The sequence below is a fragment of the Schistocerca piceifrons genome, chromosome 6 (assembly GCF_021461385.2).
Source record: "Schistocerca piceifrons isolate TAMUIC-IGC-003096 chromosome 6, iqSchPice1.1, whole genome shotgun sequence".
NCBI classification, from domain to species: Eukaryota; Metazoa; Arthropoda; class Insecta; order Orthoptera; family Acrididae; genus Schistocerca; species Schistocerca piceifrons.
The window spans coordinates 88,769,977-88,790,375 of record NC_060143.1 but is presented as its reverse complement, the minus strand read 5'-3'; the positions used below and the strand labels follow the sequence as shown (position 1 = coordinate 88,790,375).

The following is a 20,399-nucleotide window of genomic DNA, read 5'->3' as shown; positions in this document are numbered from 1 at the left end:
CTTATTTATTCTGGTAAACGGTTGCAGTCCTTCATGACCACTTCCAACCACTAACTCATCGGTGATGTGTATGATGTGTGGAGATGGTAGATAGAGCTTCTGTGCGTACCAAAAGGTACCAGTCAACTGCAGTCATTGACTGGTAAATTTTGGTATGTACAGTAGTTCCACATATGGGCTCCAAATGTCAACAATGCTTTAATGATCTGAACATGGCCACATTTTATTACATGGGATCTAGACTCACTGTTTTTGTTATATTGCTTACGAAGATCACGGTCATCCAAGACCTAAACTACTATACATTTAAGAGATGTGTTCACTGATTCTTTAGCAAGCTCTACAGGTGTAACAAACAAATCTTTATGGAAAGTCTCTTGTGTATCTACAATTATTTCGTTTCATTACTTTACAATTTTCAAGTAAGCTTACTTTTGATATACTGTGTCTCAAAGAAGCAAACATATTCACATAAACTGCATCAAATTCATACAGTCTGAATCCACAACACAAGCTATAAAAAACAGACTGAAACATTGATAGACTTACCAGTTAAACCTGAGGAGAGCAGCCGTTGTAGCAATGTATGGCAGCATAAAATACAGGGAAAACTGGTGTGCTTTCCACTGGGAACCAGTCAACTCAATCACATTAAAAATGGCAATGGACAGAGCAATAACCAATGATTGTCCAGCTTCTAGTCCATTAACACCAGCCAAGATATTAATTGCATTTGTACAAAACACAGCCAACATGCCCATGTAGCAGTAATATAGGACACCTGTTGACATAAAGACCACATCAGCTAATATTTTTCAATAAATAATTATAGCTTAATGAATAAAATACTGCAAAGCAATTGCTATGAATAACAGAAATAAAAACAAAAGAAAGTGAAAAGCAAGAAGCATTTAGTGCAATGTCAGCTAAGATGAGAATTCCAATTCTGAAACCTAGTGATGCAAAAAGCCTTCTGGGCACTACTGTAAGTTGTGTTGTGTTTCACTCTGTTGTGTTGTGTTAAATTGTGTTGTGTGGAAGTAATGAGGTGCTCATTATCTGTATTTCTCCTTTTTGTGCCTACTCAGTCAATATTTGTATCACCCATTTACCTCTTTCAGAAGATTTTCACAATATTTTGCAGTATGCAGGCGAGATTTTGAAAGAAGATGTCATTCATTTTCCCTGCTATCCCCCACCCCCAGATCTAACTGCTGGGCTGAAAAATGAAATTATGGCTGGTTGATGCATGGTTCCTTTTCTGTACCCTGCATAGGCTACATTAGGAAAGTCTCTTTACTGTTCCTGGCAGTATCACATTTGTGCGAAAACGGGTAGTTGGTAGCAATATGTCCGTGCACATACGCATACCTATACAGTTCTTGGGTGTGGATATTGATGAGACTTTTAAAAAAGGAAAAAGAAAAAACCCTATAGTTGACCTACTAAAGCAATTAACATTTATTATTTAGCCATACAAATAATAGTTAACTTTAAAGTGCAAAGTCCCAAGCAACTGGAAAAAAAGCATAGATGACTCCTGTATATAAGAAAGATATAGAACACCATTGTGACCCATTCTTGACAATGGCTCAGGTGTTTGGGATCCCCACCAGGTCGAATTAAAGGAGAACACTGAAACAGTTCAGAGTTGTGCTACTAGATTTGCTACTGGTAGGTTTGATCAGCATGCAAGTATTACGGAGATGCTTCATGAACTCAAATGGGGATCCCTGGGGGAAAGATGACACTCTTTTCATGAGACACTATTGAGGAAATTTAAGAGAACCTGCATTTGAGGCCAGACTGCGGAATGGTTCTACTGCTGCCAACATATGAGAGAAATTAGGGCTCATATGGAGGCTTATAGACATTTATTCTTCTCTCGCTCTATTTGCACATGGAACAACAAAGGTAATGAGTTGTAGTGGGATGTGGTACACACTGCCATATGGCGCTTTCTGGAATATGGACGTATATGTAAAAAGATGCAGAAATCAGTAAATTAATGTTTGTTTTGTTTTGTTTTAGGGCGCAAAAACCACTGAGGTCATACACACCCAAGTCAAAACTATAGAACACAAACACAAGAGATGAGGGAAATGACTATATGTCAGTCCCAATGGACAGAGTAGGAGACAGCTAAAAAAGGCACGTGGAAAAAGGGCTAACAAAAACACCATAACAGAATGGAGGCCCAAAACTAAAAATTAAGTGGCCTACGCCATATTGCTTCAGCAGATAAAAAGTAAAATGCGGGCAACAGCCCGCGCATCATTCGCTAAAACGGCTGATAAATCAAGTGGCAAACCCAAGATGGGACGTAAATTGGTAAAAAAAAAAAGAGCAGTCCAGCAGGTAGTGGCGGACACTTAAAATCTGGGCACAATGCGTACAAAGTGGTGGGGCAGTGCCACTGAGCAAATGACGATGGCTAAAAAGGCAGTGCCCAATATCCAGCCGAGTTAAAATAATCTCCTCCCGACAGGAGGGCCGAGAGGACGTCGTCCAAGGCACCGGGAGAGGCTTAATAAGCCGAAGTTTATTCCCATGAAGGGAGGACCACTGGCAATGCCAAAGGGACACCACCTCGTGAGAGACGGCAACATAGGGATCATCAGAGGGAATATAGGTACTCGCGGACTGAGGTATGAGGACTGCAGCCTTGGCAGCAGCGTCAGCAGCCTCATTTGCTAGCAGAACAACATGACAAGGGACTCACAGAAACATAACACTGGCTTCACCAAGAGTGAACAAGTGACAGTTTTCCCAGACCTGCTGCAGTAAGGGATGAGAAGTGTACAGCGCACAGAGACTTTGGAGGGCACTGAGTGAGTCTGAGCAAAGAACAGAATTGGAAAGGCTGTGTCGCCGTATGTACTCCGTGGTCTGATACAAGGCAAAAAGCTCGGCTGTAAATCCTGAGGAGTGGGCTGGAAGCCGATATTGAAAGACACGGGTGAAAATGATGAGGGCACACCCAACCCCACGGTCAGTCCGAGAGCCATCAGTGTATACAAAGGTACTAGTGCTAAGTTCCATGCGAAGGTCGTGAAACTGAAACCAATACACCGAGGATGGAGTAGTGTTCTTAGGAAGCGAATGAAGGCTAAGGTTAACATGGGCCGCTTCATGAAGCCAAGGTGGTGAAGGGTTCACACCCATGGGGAAAGTTGCAGGTAGCATGAAGTTAAGCCGCCATAGCAAGTGGCATAAGCGGACTCCAGGAGGTAACAGAGAAGAGGGACGAGCCCCATACTATCTAAGGAATCATAAAAAAAGGAGGCATAGGAAGGGTGGTCATGCATGGCAGACAAACAGCATGCATACCTGCTGAGAAGAAAGTCACGGCGGTAGGACAGTGGCAGTTCAGCAGCTTCAGCATACAGACTCTTAACCGGCATACAGACTCTCAACCGGGCTGGTGTAAAAGGCGCCTGTGGCCAAACAGATGCCATGATGATGGCTAGTGTTGAGATGGCGTAAAAGGGATGGGTGTGCAGATGCATAAACAAAGCACCCATAGTCGAGTTTCGAACGGACAAGGGACCGGTACAAACAGAGGAGGGTGGTTCGATCAGCACCCCAAGAAGTACTATTGAGGACATGTAGGACATTGAGGGACTGCGTACAGCAGGCTGCCAAGTAAGAGACATGGAAGGACCAAGAGAGTTTCCTATTGAGCATGAGCCCCAGGAATTTCGTAGTGTCAATGAACAGAAGGGCAACAGGCCCAAGATGTAGAGATGGTGGGAGAAACCATTTGCTCCGCCAGAAATTCATATAGACGGTTTTGTCAGTGGAAAAGCGAAAGCCATTGGTAATCTTTTCAAGAGTGAAGAAGATCAAGACAGTGCTGAAGACGCCGCTCAGTAAAACAGGTCCATGGAGAACTGCAATAGATGGCAAAATCATTGACAAAAAGGAAGCCAGAGACACCCGGTGGGAGACAGGCCATTATAGGGTTAATGGTGATAGCAAAGAGGATGACACTCAGTACAGAACCCTGAGGCACACCATTTTCCTGAATAAAAGTGTGCAACAACGCAGAACCCCCACACACCTTGAAAAAGATAGAGGGGCTGACCAGTACTTACCTCAGCTCAGTACAGCCGATAGATACACAAAAAACATAACCGAAAATTTACATTCCTAGCTTTCGGAACAAACGTTCCTTCATCAGGGAGGAGAGAAGGGAAAGAAAGGGAAGAAGTTACTCACAACCCAGGTTATGAAGCAACAGGGAAAGGAAAACAGGGAGGGTAGCAAAGATGGAGGCATGGTTGTCAGAGGGAAGCCAAAGATATTCTACTGTAAGTACTGTGCCAGCTTCAAACCAAAGAGGATGCATACAGAAGTAAAGAGGTATATAGTATAAAGATAAACACAACTATGTAGGATGAAAAGATGCACGAATGGCTAAAGAGGAAAGGGAAAGAGGAGAAGACTGAAGAGTAAATGGGAGTAAGGTTGTTTAACGTAGGTTCAGTCCAGGGGGATGGCGGGATGAAAGGATGTGTTGGAGTGCAAGTTCCCATCTCCGCATTTCAGAGGGACTGTTGTTGGGTGGGAGAAGCCAAATGGCACATACGGTGTAGCAGGTTCCTAGGTCCCTAGAATTATGCATCCTCTTTGGTTTGAAGCTGGCACAGTACTTACAGTAGAATATCTTTGGCTTCCCTCTGACAACCATGCCTCCATCCTTGCTACCCTCCCTGTTTTCCTTTCCCTGCTGCTTCATAACCTGGGTTGTGAGTAACTGAATCCACTTTCCCTTCTTCCCTTTCTTTCCCCTCTCTCCTCCCTGATGAAGGAACATTTGTTCCGAAAGCTAGGAACGTAAATTTTTGGTTATATTTTTTGTGTATCTATCGGCTGTACTGAGCTGAGGTAAGTACTGGCCAGCCCCTTTATCTCTTTGTTAGTATTTGTTTCACATATTTATATGAGATTTTCCATTAATCATTTACACACCTTGAAAGCTCGGTCTTGTAAAAATGCCCAAAGAAAACAGGGCAGGCGCCACGGAAGCCCCATGTGTAAAGAGTGCGGAGGATACCAGTTCTCCAGCACTTGTTGTAGGCCTTCTCCAAATTGAAAAACACGGAGACAGTCTGGGATTTCTGCAGAAAACCATTCATGACATGAGTGGACAAAGTAACGAAATGGTCTACTGCAGAACGCCGTGCTCAAAATCCACACTGTGCATTCGTGAGTAAATGGCGAGATTAGAGCCACCAGACGGGCATGAATCATACATTCCATCACCTTGCAAATGCAGCTGGTAAGAGAGATGGGGCGGTAGCTAGAAGGAAGGTTTTTGTCCTTACTGGGCTTAGGTAAGGGTATTATGGTGACTTCACGCCAGCGTCAAGGAAATGTGCCCTCAGCCCAGATGTGGTTGTATGTGTTAAGCAGAAAGTGTTTGCCTGCAAGAGAGAGGTGCTGCAACATCGGAATGTGGATAGCATCTGGCTGTGGGGCGAAGGACCGGAATTAACTGAGAGCATGATCTAGCTCCCTCATAGTGAAGGCAGTATTGTAGCACTCGCAATTCAGAGAAGAGAAGGGTACCGCCCAAGCCTCTACTACTTGTTTCCAACTGATGAAGGCAGGGTGATAGTGGGAAGAGCTCGAAACTTCCGCAAAATGGCGGCCCAAGATGTTGGAGATAGCACCAGGATCCACGATGATATCGGCACCTACTGTTAGGCCAGAAATGGGGGAATGGATCTTGGTTTCAGAGAGCCCTCGGAGGTTGGCCCACACCACAGAGGAAGGTGTGGGACTGTTAAAAGAACTTGTGAATGAAATCCAACTAGCTCTTTTGCTATCCCGAAGAACTCAGCGACACTTTGCACGCATCTTTTTATAATGAATGCTGTTTTCCAGGGTAGGGTGGTGGTTGAAAACGCAGAGAGCACGTCTCCATACACGAATTGCGTTGCGACATGCCTCAGTCCACCAAGGGACTGGGAAATGACATGGTAAAGAGGAAGTGGGAGGAATGGAACATTCTGCAGCAGTAAGGATAACTTGAGATAGTCCACCTGGTCATCACAACTGAGGAAATCTTGTTCTGTGAAGGTCACCAGGGAGGTGTAAAGCAGTCAGTTAGCCTTAGTAAGCTGCCATTTGGGCATGCACGTGGATGGGGTAGGAGACAGCAGACGAAGAGCACACGGAAAATGGTCACTCGAGTAGTCGTCAGGAAGAACGGACCACTCAAGACAATGGGCAAGCTGGGCAGTGCAAAAAGATAGGTCCAAATGGGAATAGGTGTGCGAGGAGTCAGAAAGGAAAGTGGGTGCACCAGTGTTAAGGCAGAAGAGGTTGTGTTGGTTAAGAATGTCACCTGGGAGAACCCCAAAAGAGATTATGTGCATTAAATTCACCAAGTGGAAAAAACGGTGGAGGTAGCTGCCCAATAAGCTGAAGGACGTCTGCCCTGGCAACATCGAAGGACAGCTTGAAGACGGGTAGTCAGGGAGATGGGTTGACTATGAAGGTCATCTTGCATAAGCAGCATGACGCCCCATGAGATGGGATGCCGACCTCAGGGCAAAGGTCAAAAAGAAATGGTAAGTAATGTGGAAGCTCAAAGCGGTCTTGAGGGTGCAATTTTGTTTCCTGAAGGCACAGTACAAGGGGATGCTGCAATGCTAGAAGCAGCCATAAATCATCTTTGTGGGACCGAAGGCTGCAAATGTTCCATTGGAGGACAGTCATGAGGACAAAGAGATGTAGGTGTCACCTCGGTGGCTGCCGAGACAGCTGGTGGAGAGTCGCTACTACAGGGCACAGAAGCAGGAGGATCCTGCTCTATGGGGTCCACAGAAGCATCAGCGTGCTCGTGTGGTCGGTCAGTGGAGTCCAATGCTGAAAAACAGTTGGTGGTGCGAACAAGTGAGACAAAGGCCGGCTGGGTAGTATCTTTGAGTTGGTCAAGGAGATCGTTTGTCTTTAGCAGACTTCTTCGAGCCCTTCTGGTTAGAGGAAGACTTGAGTGTTGTTTGGCTGGAGGGACGGGCGAAGTCTTCTTGGGAGTACTCCTTCTGTCCTTTCCTGCCTGCCGGTTGTGTAGTGAGTAGCTTTGCCCCTTTAGGCGAGAGTTTGACAGTTTGTTGCACAGCGGGACGGGGGAACAGCGATGCTACCTTGACACAGGGCGACTTCACAACTTCAGAGCCAAATTTGAGGCCGCATGTCTGTGTAGCCATGTCCTTCATGGAGCAAGGGGGTAACAACAACTGAACTATAAGTGCCATACAGCAGAACACAGGGTTTGCGACTAGCCAGTAACTTGCGAGCTACCCAGTAAGGCACTTTTTCCTTTACCCAAATCTCTTGAACAGCCCGCTCATCTAGATACAAGAGACAATCTGTGAGGAGGCAGCGTGGCCACCATTGCAGTTAATACAGTGGGGAGGAGGAGGCAGACAGTCGTCCTTGTGTGCATCCCTGCTACAGGTTACGCATTTGGCTGGGTGTCGACAAGACGTTCTAGTGTGAGTGAACCAATGACACTGGTAGCAGCGCAATGGATTTGGAATGTACGGCCAGACTGTGATGATTTCGTAGCCTGGTTTAATCTTGGATGGCAGCACCACACAATCAAAGGTGAGGAAAAGAGTCTGGGTGGGCATCAAGGAGGAATTGACCTTTTTCATTACACGATAGACGGCAATGAAACCCTGATCCAAGAGGAAAGATTGTATTTCAGTCTCGGTTAGACTGTCAAGCAGCCAGGTGTAAACTAAATGACGGGAAGAATTCAAAGTTATATGTGCCTCAACATGAACAGGGTAGCCATGTAGAAGCGAGGCAGCAAGTAGTAGTTGTGCTTGAGAATCAGAAGCTGTCTCCAAAAGCAAAGTGCCATTCTGTAAATCAGAGCAGGATTTCACAGGGCCAACAATGGCATCAACACCTTTCTGAATAATTAACGGACTGACCGTGGCGAAGGACTGACCGTCTTCAGTATGTGACACCACAAGGAACCGCGGTGCAGCAGGAAAGGTCTTCGAATCAGTAGCTTCATTACGTTTACATTTCGTTAACATCGATGGAAAGGATGAGTGACTCATCATGAAGAAATCCCCCATGATTGCCAGGTCTCTGATGGCGCGCTCCTTCCATCTGAGGGCCCCTTTCACAAGTGGGTGCACCTGCCTTAAGTGATTGTTCACACCTCGGGTCACAGCTCTTGAACACCTGACGAAGGGAAGGTTACAGCTCAGGCAATCACCCATCCCTGGGCTTGGCCTGTACCAGGGAGTACGTGCAAACCCCATCTGTTGACCCGGGACTGGGAATTACGCGTTACCCAGTCACCTTTTACGCGCCAGACACGTGGGTCGGTCTTCAGGAGCGAACAGGGAAGAAGAAGAAGAAGAAGAAGAAGAAGAAGAAGGAGGAGGAGGAGGAGGAGAAGAAGAGGATCCTCAAATGCCAAAGCGGAGGAACAAGAGGAGAAGGGAAACAAAGAAAGGAAAAGGGAGCCAAAAAGAAAGTTGAGACTATTTGCAGGTCTACGACAGAGTGCAGAACATTCCTAGTAATACCCCAGACAAGTTCCCCAAGGGAGGGGAAAAAGAAAAGTGAGAGGATAGACATGCAGCACATGGAAAAGAAAAAGTGCTGCAAAGGCTGGGACCCTGTGGTAGCCAAGCATAAACCTGTCAAAGAGTGACAAGCCCCCTGGGGGGGAAGGGGGGGGGGAGGGGTGGTGGTAAAGTAATGTGTTTTGTACATTTTAATTCATCAATGTTGTATGGGATAATATTTTGTGGTAATGTCTCACATAAGCAAAAATTATTCTTAATGCAAAAGAAAGTGATTTCATGAAAAAAGTTAAAACCATGTGCTGGTTGTGGATCTGAACCCAGACCCTTGCCTTTAACAGGCAGTGCAATTACCATCATGCCATAGTATCACACATCTCACATAAATTCAAAAGTTACAACCTGTCATTAGCTGCTCCTATTTCTCTCCAAATCTGGATAGCTGTAATGACGTACACATTGAAAAATACAGTAAGAGAGGCTACGGGGAACACAAAGATTAAAGACAGAAAATTATACAAAATGAATGCCATTTCTTCTATATAAAAGCAAAGCTTCAACAATTATAAAATTTCCTTGGATGCATGTCTATGGTTCTATTTTCACCTAGAATAATTAATCACAGGCCTTATCATTAATGTTGAAACTTTTTAGGGTTTTGCACAAAGGAAATGTACAACACAAGTACAATGTTGCGACTCGACGATCTTTCAAAGTGCCGCCGCGCAGATACGCGCATCCTCTACATGCGGCACTGTCTGCCAGCCATGCAGCAGCCGTGCCACCTAAGCGGCCAGCCAGCCAGCGCCCGCTAGACTTGGACTCAGTGCTGATTTGACTGTTACAGTGTACACACGTCTTACTTTGTTTACTTGATCTGTGACTTACATGTATTGTGTCGTCCTAGAAATATATTTGTTCAACTAGACGTTATAACAATTGGCGACAAGGTAGTGAATTTATCTTTTTTATCGTTGACCCACAGCTTTCCATGGCTACTTTAGAGCAACTATTGCAAGGTCTCATTGAGCAGCAAATGCTTCTCACATCTGCGATTCGTGATTTCGTCATGGCATCCAATGCTCTCTCGTCATCGTCTCTTCCTCCTTTTCCTCCTTACGATGGGCGGAAGAATGGTCTGATTACGAAAAACGTCTTTGACAGCACTTCTTGGCATTTCATGCCGCGGACAACCAAACATGTAAGTCTCTGTTCCTTTCATGGATTTCACCTCAAATATATTGATCGGTTGCTGTTGCAATTGGCTCCTTTGAAAGATCCTGTGTCTTTGTCCTTTGCTGAAATGTGCTCACTTCTGTCCATATATTGTCAAAAGCAAACACATGTGGTAGCCTCTCGTGCTGCCTTTTATCATTGTCAAAAACAACTGAATCAATCCTATTGCGCCTGGGCTGCTGAACTTCACGGCCTCAGTAGAAAGTGTCAATTTGTTACTGAAGTTCATAAAGAATCCTATGCCGATTCCATGGTATGGGATGCTATTAGCCGAGATCGGCGCCCGATGAAGAAGTTTGGCAACATGCCCTTCAGTTGGCAAATCTGACTCTAGATGAAGTCCTATCCATCGCTCAGTCTTTTGAAATTTCTCATGCCGCTGGAGCGCAAATAGAGGCATGGGGCGACGTCGGGGAAATACAACCTCTGTGCGATGTTGACGAAGTGTGTGGCATGTCCCCGCCTGCCGATGTGGCCACAGTACGCTCCCAAACCCAGCCTCGGCCTAACCGTAAACAAACCTCTAAGAAACTGCAGCAAAACCCACAACAACTTCCTTCATGTCCGTGGTGTTTTACGTAACATTCACGAGAGGATTGTCCCCAACGTTTGGCTGTGTGTTACAAATGCAAAAAGAAGGGTCATGTGTCATCCGTTTGCAAATCTGACCGCATACCTGACGTTCATGAACATGATGCTGATTCTGCTTCTGTGTTGTCTGTCAATGGTACTTCTTCCCTTTCAGGGAAGTTATTCCTCACTGTCCAAATTCTTGGTCGGGATGTTCGTATGCAGGTGGATACTGGTTCTGCTGCCACTATCATCAATTCTCAGACGTATCTTCAGTTGGGTTCTCCAATCCTATCACGTGTCACTAGGCAATTCCGGACGTACAATAAACAGAAGATTTCTCTCTTGGGAAAATTTAATACTGAGGTATTTTACAAATCCGTCATTCATACTGTTCCCATATTTGTGGTCAACCATAGTAACGCGGAGTATCTTTTTGGTTTCGATGTCTTTCGCATTTTTGGGTTCTCCATAGATGACTCTGTCAATATTGTCTCTAATGCTATTCTTATGCTCAATTGGATTCATTGTCGACGACATTTTTGTCCCTTTTTTCTCCTGGTTTAGGCCGTGCAAATGACTTAGGAGCTCATATCACACTCAAAGCCACTGCTCGGCCTAAGTTTTTTTGGGCTCGGCCCATTCCTGTGGCCCTTCGTGATCGGGTCAAATGGGAGCTGGATCGTCTCACTGCTTCAGGGGTCTTGCTTCCTGTCACTTCCAGTGAGTGGTCCTCTCCTGTCATTGTCGTTGTTAAGCCCAATGGTGATATTCATCTCTGTGGCAATTTCAAAGCCACCGTAAATGCTCAATACTTCGACACTTACCCTATGCCCCGACCTGAAGAACTGTTCACTAAACTTGCTGGAGGGCAGAATTTTTCTAAACTTGACCTGTCAGAAGCTTACCATCAACTTCCTCTCGACACTGCTTCCCGGCAGTTCCTGGTCCTTAATACGCCTTTCGGCCTCTATCAATACCAACAATGACCATTCGGGGTTGCCAGCGCCCCTGCTCTCTTTCAGCGATTCTTGGAACAATTATTGCTCCCTGTCCCTGGGTGTATAAATTACATGGACGACATTGTCATCACTGGCTCCACCACTGAAGAACATCTTCAGAATCACCGCACACTTTTTCATGTCTTACAGACTGCCGGTCTTAAGTGTAATCTTCAGAAATCAAAATTTTTTCAGGCATCTATCACGTACTTGGGGTTTCAACTCTCTCAGGATGGTATTTGTCTGCTTCAGCAAACTGTCACTGCAATCGATGCCCTTCCTCACTCTACATCTGTTAAGGAACTGCAGGCCTTCTTGGGGAAAATAGCATACTATCACAGGTTTTTACCGTCTGCGGCTTCGGTGGCTCAGCCGTTGCATCGCCTGTTGCATGAAAACATGCCCTTTCACTGGTCCGCGTCATGTGATGCAGCTTTCCAGAAATTGAAGACTTTGCTGAAACAGGCCCCGTGCCTGGCTACTTATCGACCTGGCCAACATCTTGTTCTTGCCATGGACGCCTCTTAATACGAGATTGGTGCAGTCCTTTCGCACCGTTTTTCTGACGGTTCTGAACAACCCATTGCTTATGCCTCCAAAACACTCATGGATGCCCAATGAAAATATTCTCAAATTGAAAAAGAAGCTTTGGCCATTATTTATGCTCTTCATAAGTTTGGTGTTTTTCTCTATGGATCCAAATTTCTTCTTGTTACGGACCACAAACCACTTGTTTCCTTGTTTCATCCATCAACGTCGCTTCCCGACAAGGCTGCACACCGCCTCCAGTGTTGGGCTCTTTACTTGTCTCATTTCAATTGTGAGATTCATTTCCGGCCGACGACTCAACATGCAAATGCTGATGCACTGTCTCGCCTTCCCATGGGTCCTGATCTGGCATTCAATAGGGACGAACTTTTGTGTTTCCACCTGGATGTTGCCAAGCAGCGGGTTGTGGACGGGTTCCCCATCATCGGGGACCAGCTGGCGGCTGCTACAGGTTCTGATCCTACCCTCTCCCAAGTTTTATGCTGTATTCAGAAGGGTTGGCCATATCGTCCGTCCGCTAAGACTTCTGATCTGTTGCGGAACTACTACGCTTTGCGTTACCGCCTCACGGCTAGGGATGGTGTTATCCTCCTTTCCACCGACAATGCTTCACCGCGTGTTGTGGTACCTGCGTCTTTACATCCTTCGGTCTTGCGCCTCCTTCATGAAGGGCAATGGGGTGTCTCTCGCACAAAATCTCTGGCGCCCCGTCATGTGTACTGGCCCAGCATTGACTGAAATCGCACACATGGTCACTGCCTGCGGTCCTTGTGCTTCACAGGCCGCCGCCCCGAAGTCATCTTTGTCACCGTGGCCTTTGCCTGAGAAGCCCTGGGAGCATATTGATGCTGACTTGGGACCTTTTTTTAGGTACTTATTGGTTTCTCGTTATTGACACCTACTCTAACTTTCCTTTCATTGTCCGTTGCACATCGCCTACCACCGCGGCAACCACCAATGCTCTAGCTCGCATTTTCTCTTTGGAAGGCCTTCCCTCTACTCTTGTTACTGATAATGGTCTGCAATTTGCCTCTTCCGATTTTGTGGATTTTTGTGCCCGTCACAGAGTCATGCATGTCATGGCCCCTCCGTTCCATCCACAGTCAAACGGTGAGGCTGAACGACTGGTCCGCACATTTAAGGCTCAGATGAGGAAACTCCTGAATTCTTCTGCTGGTGATGATGCTCTTCTCCAATTTCTGGCTTCTTACTGTTTCACCCCCATGGGCGACCACAGCCCGGCTGAGCTCTTACATGGCCAACAGCCCCGCACGCTACTTCATCTTCTGCGGCCTTCCACCTCATGGCCGCGGGTGCCTTCACTTGGCCGGTTCACTGCCGGCAACCTTGTATGGGTACGGGGATATGGCAGGCAGCCAAAATGGAGTCCTGGCCGCATCTTACGGCACCGTGGCCAACGCCTATATGAAATCCAGACGGACACGGGTGTTGTAGTGCATCATTCGGACCAGCTTTGGCCTCGGTGCCGTCAACACCTGTTCCGAATGCCGCTACACCACCTTCGGGTCTACCTGACGCTTGGGATCTTGGAATCTCTAATTACTCACAACGCAGCCCTCTCACCATCATCTCGGTGCCAGCACAAGAACTGACGCCACCAGGAGACGTGCCCATGCGGGAACCAGATGACCATCATCTGTCGGAGCAACTCTACTCGCCTCCTTCTCCTACGGACGCCGCCCATGTTTCCTGTTATAACAACCAGACTTGCTGCCACGGGCAGATTGGGGCACGGGGCCCCAGCAGATTCGACCCCCACGTCTCCTGTCATCTCGACCCGTTATCGTCGGGGACACTTCCATCCGTACGGGAAGCCTCCTCCTCAAGACTTTACGGCCAGTCAAACAACACCTATGGACGTTAGCAATCTACAGGTCATCTCCATCAAGACCAATGCAAAAAATTTAAAGGGGTGAAAAGTGTTGTGACTCGCCGATCTTTCAAAGTGCCGCCGCACAGTTATGCGCATCCTCTACATGCGGTGCTGTCTGCCAGCCATGCAGCAGCTGCACCACCTATGCAGCCAGCCAGCCAGTGGCCGCTAGACTTGGATTCAGTGCTGATTTGACTGTTACAGTGTACACATGCCTCACTTTGTTTACTTGATCTGTGACTTACATGTATTGTGTCGTCCTATAAATATATTTGTTCAACTAGAGGTTATAACAAAGACATGTACTATTTGTCCCTAGTTCTAGAATGGCAGATGTCAATAGAACTTTGTCAACCTTAGGCCAGCTGCTGCCAACACTGGCGATTTAACAGTACGGTACCCATGCGTTCCACGGCTGTTAAATAGGAAAATCCAGGATAAAGTGTAACAATTATGAGTAGCAACAATACTGTTACAGCAGTTACAGTGATTGTCGTGCCACGCCATGCCAAATCAATAAGTACATGTATGGTGTCAGCACTTCAACATGAAAGTGCAACTTGTTCCCCCACTTGGGTGCCCATGTGCTGGGAATCTATGTGCAGAGCTTGCTTCCTCTGCTCCCAGCAAACCCCTGAGAATGTGTTCAGGATTTTAAACCAACTATACATTAATTATCTGAAAACAGCACACATTATTTATGCAGGCTTGACATTGGCTACATCTAATCAAAATGTCACCGCACACAAGACTAAAACATAAAACAGTAAATTCTGTCTTCTGAAACAGTAAATTCTGTTTCTGAAACTGCTTCATTGAAGAGATAGTATGACATCTTTTAATCATCTCACAAATGATGTTGTGACAGATAAGAGAACATGGAACATACAATCAGCTTTACAATCACCTAATAGAGGAAAGGCCACTGGTCCTAACGAGGTTCATGTTTGATTCTATATAGATTATGTCAGAGAACTTGATCCCCTTCTACTAGCAGTTTATCACAGGTCACAAGAACAGTAAAGGATTTTGAAGCATTGTAAAACAATGGCAGTTATTTCTCTTTTCAAGAAGGGTTTTCAGACAGACGTACATAACTGTGGGGCTTTGTTGTTAAAATATTGACCTTTTGACAAATAACGGAACTTGCTTTACATGTATGTAATATGGTTTTTAGGAGACCATAAATCTCATCTCCTTTGTTAAAATCAACATGAAATTTGCAAGCAATTAATCATGTGAAACTCAGTTTGCTCTGCTTGTTAATGAGATCCTTACAGCAGTAGATAATGGTACACAGGTTGATACCATGTTCCTTGACTTCCAGAAGGCATTCAGTACTGCTTCTCACTGTTTTCTAATGACCAAAATATGAATTTATGAAACATCAGACCACTGGAGTACTGAACATGTCAAAGCAGAGTGATGTGTCATATGATTATTACTATTCACAACTTATATAAGTTATTTGGTAGAAAGCATCGGCAGTTCTAAGGTGGTTCGCAGATGATGATGATGGGTATATGGAAGCTGCAGACCCATCAGACTGTAGGAAAATGCAAAGAACACAATACAGATGCTCCATGCAAGGACTGGCAGTTGCCTCTCAGCACAAGGAAATTTAATTAACTCCATGCAAAAAGGGAAAAACACACTGTCTACTGATTACACCATTGATCACTAAAGGTTCAGTAGAAGAAAACTAAGTACATGTAATTTATACACGAAGGAGACGTTACAAAATCCTCAGTGTGAGAGTATCATATATACAGAACAGTCATGTGACATACTGCTTCCTCCCAAACATAGTTCATGGAATGACAATAAGAGTAAAATCAAAGAAATTTGTGGTCAAACAGAGGGTCACTGATAGTCATCCACTCCACACAATAGTCACAGAGAGAACAGGAGGAGAGAAGGGGGTGGGAGAATAGCCTACCTTTTTACTTTGCCATCTACCTGTTTCAATATGTTGTAATTGGAAGGAAGGAAGATCAAGGGTTTAATGTTCCATTGACAACAATGTCATTAGCAACAGTCACAATCTAAGATTGCGGATGGAAATAAGCTGTGTGCTTTTCAAAGAAACTGACCTGGTATTCAGGGAAACCATGGAAAACTTAAGTCTGCATGGTCAGATAGGGGTTTGAAGTGCTCTCCTCCTGAATGGGAGTCCAGTAACTTACCACTGCACCACACTGCTCAGTAAGCCTATGATTGTTCATATTAATTTAGATGTTCCTATCTAAATTGTATGATTGTTCATTTTGATGGTACATTCAGTCCATTTTTCAGGACTTCTTATGCTGGAAAAATAGTGTAACTGAACTTGGCCACAAAGCTGAAAGATCATTCTAAAGGCATTACAAGAAATAACACCCGTGAAACAAATCAACTAAGTATGCTATAAGATACTACTGCTGAAGACATCACAAACTGATAGACAGATATAGATTCAAATATTTTGTAGTAATGGCATGCTAGAAACAAATTTCCAAGAAATGGCTAAAGGAACTGTATTTGTGCAGACAGTATTATGAATACATTTTGCAAATTTCACATTAAAAATTTTATATGCCTAATCATAAGCAGAAATAAATAAGTATGAATGTATCATACCAAGATCCACAGAGAAGCCAAGCCAGATCCGGAAGGGTCTTGGTACTATGATTGTAGTTGAGTTAAAGTTGACATAATATACCATAAGAAGAGGTAGTGATGCCACTGTGGGCAGCAGAAGTTTGTGACGCCATCGTAGGTCCAGCACATCATCAGCAAAACCCAACAACAACATGCAGCAAATTGACAACAGTGCAGCCACCAACTCCACCAACTGGTAAAACAGACCACAATGAAAAATTATTTTAAATGAATGAGTTAAATGATGATGTGTAATACAGAATACACTATTAGTCAATAGGGACTAACAGATCACACCATGCATTTTATAGTTTATCAAGTAATACATAGAAAACACTAGAGGGAGCACTTTTCCCTAATTTATGGATGCACTCCTTCTCAACTCCAGATCCATGAGGCACAGATGTTACATTTTCAGCAGAACTAGCTGGCATTTCATAGATATGCATGGTGAGTCAAGATGATTCTATTAACCTTCCAAAATACATCCAAAATTTTGGATTTTATGATTATCTCAAGTTTAGGGGGTATTAGTTAATCAGAGAGTGAAAAAATCACTATACTCCATTAATTACTTCTAGATTTTCAGTTACACGAATTCTCTTCTCATGACTGCAGAAATTAATCTCTCTTTAACTGTTTGTTTTTAATATTTTTTACATAATATCAGCTTTAATTGCTTACTGTCTGTCTCAATGGTAATAGATAACAAGCAGAATGAAATTTTCACTTTGCAGGTTAATGAATATTGAATTTCATTTTCTGACAACTTAAAAATGCAGGAGGAAGACACAAACCACAATTTAATCCATGGCCTAGTACATAGTTTCAACTTATTTGGTTTGTAACTTATGCTGTTTGACTTCTGGTGATGTAAGACAAACCTCAACATGGCCAACCCAACTGGACAGTGGTGTCTTTTTCAAAGTACAGAATATAAAAATTGGTACATTACAGATGGTAACATAGGACTCCAGTTTGAATCCATGTAATAATTACACTTGAGACAGTCCATCACAGCATGAGACAAGGATATCTACTGTTATATCCTAGCCAGTAATGCCACCCGAGCCCGCTGCCAAAAGGTTGGCAGCATCAAAGTCCGGACGCCGTCCGCATAAGCAGCGCCAGCGAGACAGGAAATCGCCGCAAGTCTGCGCGCGCCACCGCTGGCTTCTGGCTTCTTAAGCGCTGGAGTCGCGAGCGCTAGGACAGTCTGTATTCGCCGCTCAGTTGTATACTCGCCACCGAATTGGGTACTTGCTAGTCAGTTGTGTGTTCATCGCAGCAGAGTTGTTGTTTGTCGTCAGCCGACGCTGACCTAGCCACTCCGACTCGAACTAGACAGATTTCTGTAGGCACGGAGTTCACTACTGTGTTTCTGTATCTTCGTTAATAAAGATAAGTACCGACTTTTATTTAATCAGAGTGTTTGGGTTTTCATCTTTCTGTTCACTGTTCCAGCGGACCGGTCGGCCCGCTATTAAAAGTGTGGCGGTGACTTCGTAAGCCATTTCTACAGTGAATTGTTTGTCGCTACGAACGCCGCCACAAAACTGGCGACGAGGACTTCCGAACTCGTGTGCAGGGCTGGTTCAACTTGTTTCTGGTTATACTAATTATAGCGATAAAATTTTGGGGGCTGGTTTAATTTGTGTTCACTATGTCTGCCGACTTACAACAGTTGATCTTGTTACAGAGTCAGCAAATACACAGTCTGGTGGACGCACTCGCCAAACAAGCGGCTAATCCTCCACCACAAAAGGAACAAGCACAGGCAGCACCACCCTTCCGTGCTTTTGATGCATCAAGAGAAGAATGGCGAGAATATTTCGCGCAGTTGCAGGCGCACATGACAGTCTACAAAATCACAGGTACTGAGCGGCGGCTTTATTTAATTTCCACTGCAGGCGTGGAAATCTATCGACTACTTTGTAAGTTGTTCCCGGAATCCCAGCCAGAAGCTTTAGACTATGACGTTGTTGTTAACAAGCTTGCTGAGTATTTCGAATCGCGAGTTCATGTGGCAGCAGCCAGATTCAAGTTCTTCAGATTAAAGAAACTGCCACATCAATCTAATAAACAGTGGTTAACAGATTTACGGGGCCTCACCCGTCTGTGCCGATTTAATTGTGTGTGTGGAGCTTCCTACAGTGATGTCATGTTACGAGACGCTATTACTCAAAACATTGCAGATTCTCGTATTCGTGCTGCTATCTTAAAGTTGCCTGACCCGTCATTAGAGACTGTGATGAACATCATTGAAGCCCAAGATACTTTTGACTATGCTGAGTGTGAGTTAGATCAGCCATGTATTTCTCAAATTGCCTGTGCTAAGCAAGTTATGTCACGCCCGCGGCCCCACCGGCAGAGTCAGACTGTAAACACTAGCCAGCCGCATCATGTTGAACACATTCGTCAGCCGCGTGTGCCAAATGATAGAGTTAAGTCTTGCCCTAAGTGTGTTCTTGCTCATCCTCGTGAACGTTGCCTGCTAAGAAACGCGGTTTGTCACTTTTGTCAAAGGAAAGGACACATCCAGACTGTTTGTTTGCGTAAACGCAAGAACAATTCTAGTGCTGCCCAGCCGATGGATATTCATGTTCTTCAAAGCCAGCCCGCCCAGAAGGTCGCGTTTACAGACTCTTCCACGGTTCGTGTGGGTAATAAACTTGTTCGCAATAAGCCACCCACCCAGCCCTCTGCTATGCGACCCAAGCGTAATTCAAACGCTGTAAAAAGTAATGTACAGACTGCAAGTGAAGCGGGCGTTGTTGTTCCACCCGCCCAACCCATGAGTTGTCGTACGCAGCGAACACGCGCTAAACGCGCTGATTTTGTGTCTTCCGCCTCCACTGCACCGATCCAGAGACAATGTAGTAAACTATTTGTGAAGCTACGCATCCAGGATAAGACCTTCAATTTTCAATTAGACACTGGTGCGTCTGTGACTCTCATAAATAGTGCTACGTATGCGGCTATCGGCCGCCCTAAACTTTCAGCGGCAAAACATTCTTTGGCTACTTATAGTGGAGAACAAATTCCTGTGTTAGGTGTATGTAGCGTGCCAGCCACATTCCGTGGCAATACCGAAACAGTTTCATTCACAGTGCTCCGCGCTACAGACAGTGTAAACATTTTCGGATTAGACTGTTTTGACTTGTTTGGCCTGTCTATCCAAGACAATGTGTTGCAAATTAATTCTGTTGTTGTTCCTCAAGACAGCATAACCGATTTGTGTAAACGATACAGTGACATATTTAAAGACGAACTAGGTTGTGCTGCGAACTTTGCCGCTCATATTACGTTAAAAGATAATGCTCAGCCTCGATTTTGTCGTGCTCGTCCAGTGCCTCACGCCCTCCGGGCACCTGTAGAAGATGAACTTCGTCGTTGGCAAAACAACGGTGTTATTCAACCCGTTTCAGCGAGCCAGTGGGCTTCTCCCTTAGTTATTATAAAGAAACCGTCTGGCAAGTTACGTTTGTGTGCTGATTTTAAGTCGACAGTTAATCCTCAGACTGTCATTGATTCTTTTCCTTTGCCTAGACCGGACGAGCTGATGGGTAAGTTAGGGGAAGCTCGTTTCTTTTCCAAAATTGATCTCCGTGAAGCATATTTGCAATTGCCCCTCGATGAGCAATCACAACAGTATTTTGTCATAAACACGTCGTTGGGGTTGTTCCGTTTTCTGCGTTTGCCTTTTGGTTGTGCGTCAGCTCCAGCTGTTTTTCAGCGTTTTTGTCACAACTTCTGGCTAATGTGCCATCGTGTTGCAACTATTTAGACGATATTGTTGTGTCCGGTCGGACGCCTGCTGAACATTTCCGTAATTTGGAGTGTTTGTTTAAAGTGTTGTCTCAGGCAGGCCTACGTTGCAACATCGATAAATGTTCATTTTTCCTTACGGAGATGGAGTATCTGGGACATGTTATTAATGCTCAA

At 45.0% G+C, this 20,399-nt stretch overlaps 1 protein-coding gene across 1 annotated transcript in view; it reads right to left on the bottom strand.

Annotated features, from left to right (window-relative positions):
* LOC124802870 (UDP-N-acetylglucosamine--dolichyl-phosphate N-acetylglucosaminephosphotransferase) overlaps positions 1 to 20,399 on the bottom strand; it is a 149,092-nt gene that overhangs the window by 104,478 nt on the left and 24,215 nt on the right. Inside the window, exons 3-4 of the mRNA XM_047263912.1 lie at positions 16,434 to 16,647; positions 550 to 781 (exon numbers count right to left, since the gene is read on the bottom strand). Of these exons, the coding sequence (XP_047119868.1) occupies positions 550 to 781; positions 16,434 to 16,647 (446 nt within the window). The remainder of the gene's footprint in view (positions 1 to 549; positions 782 to 16,433; positions 16,648 to 20,399) is intronic.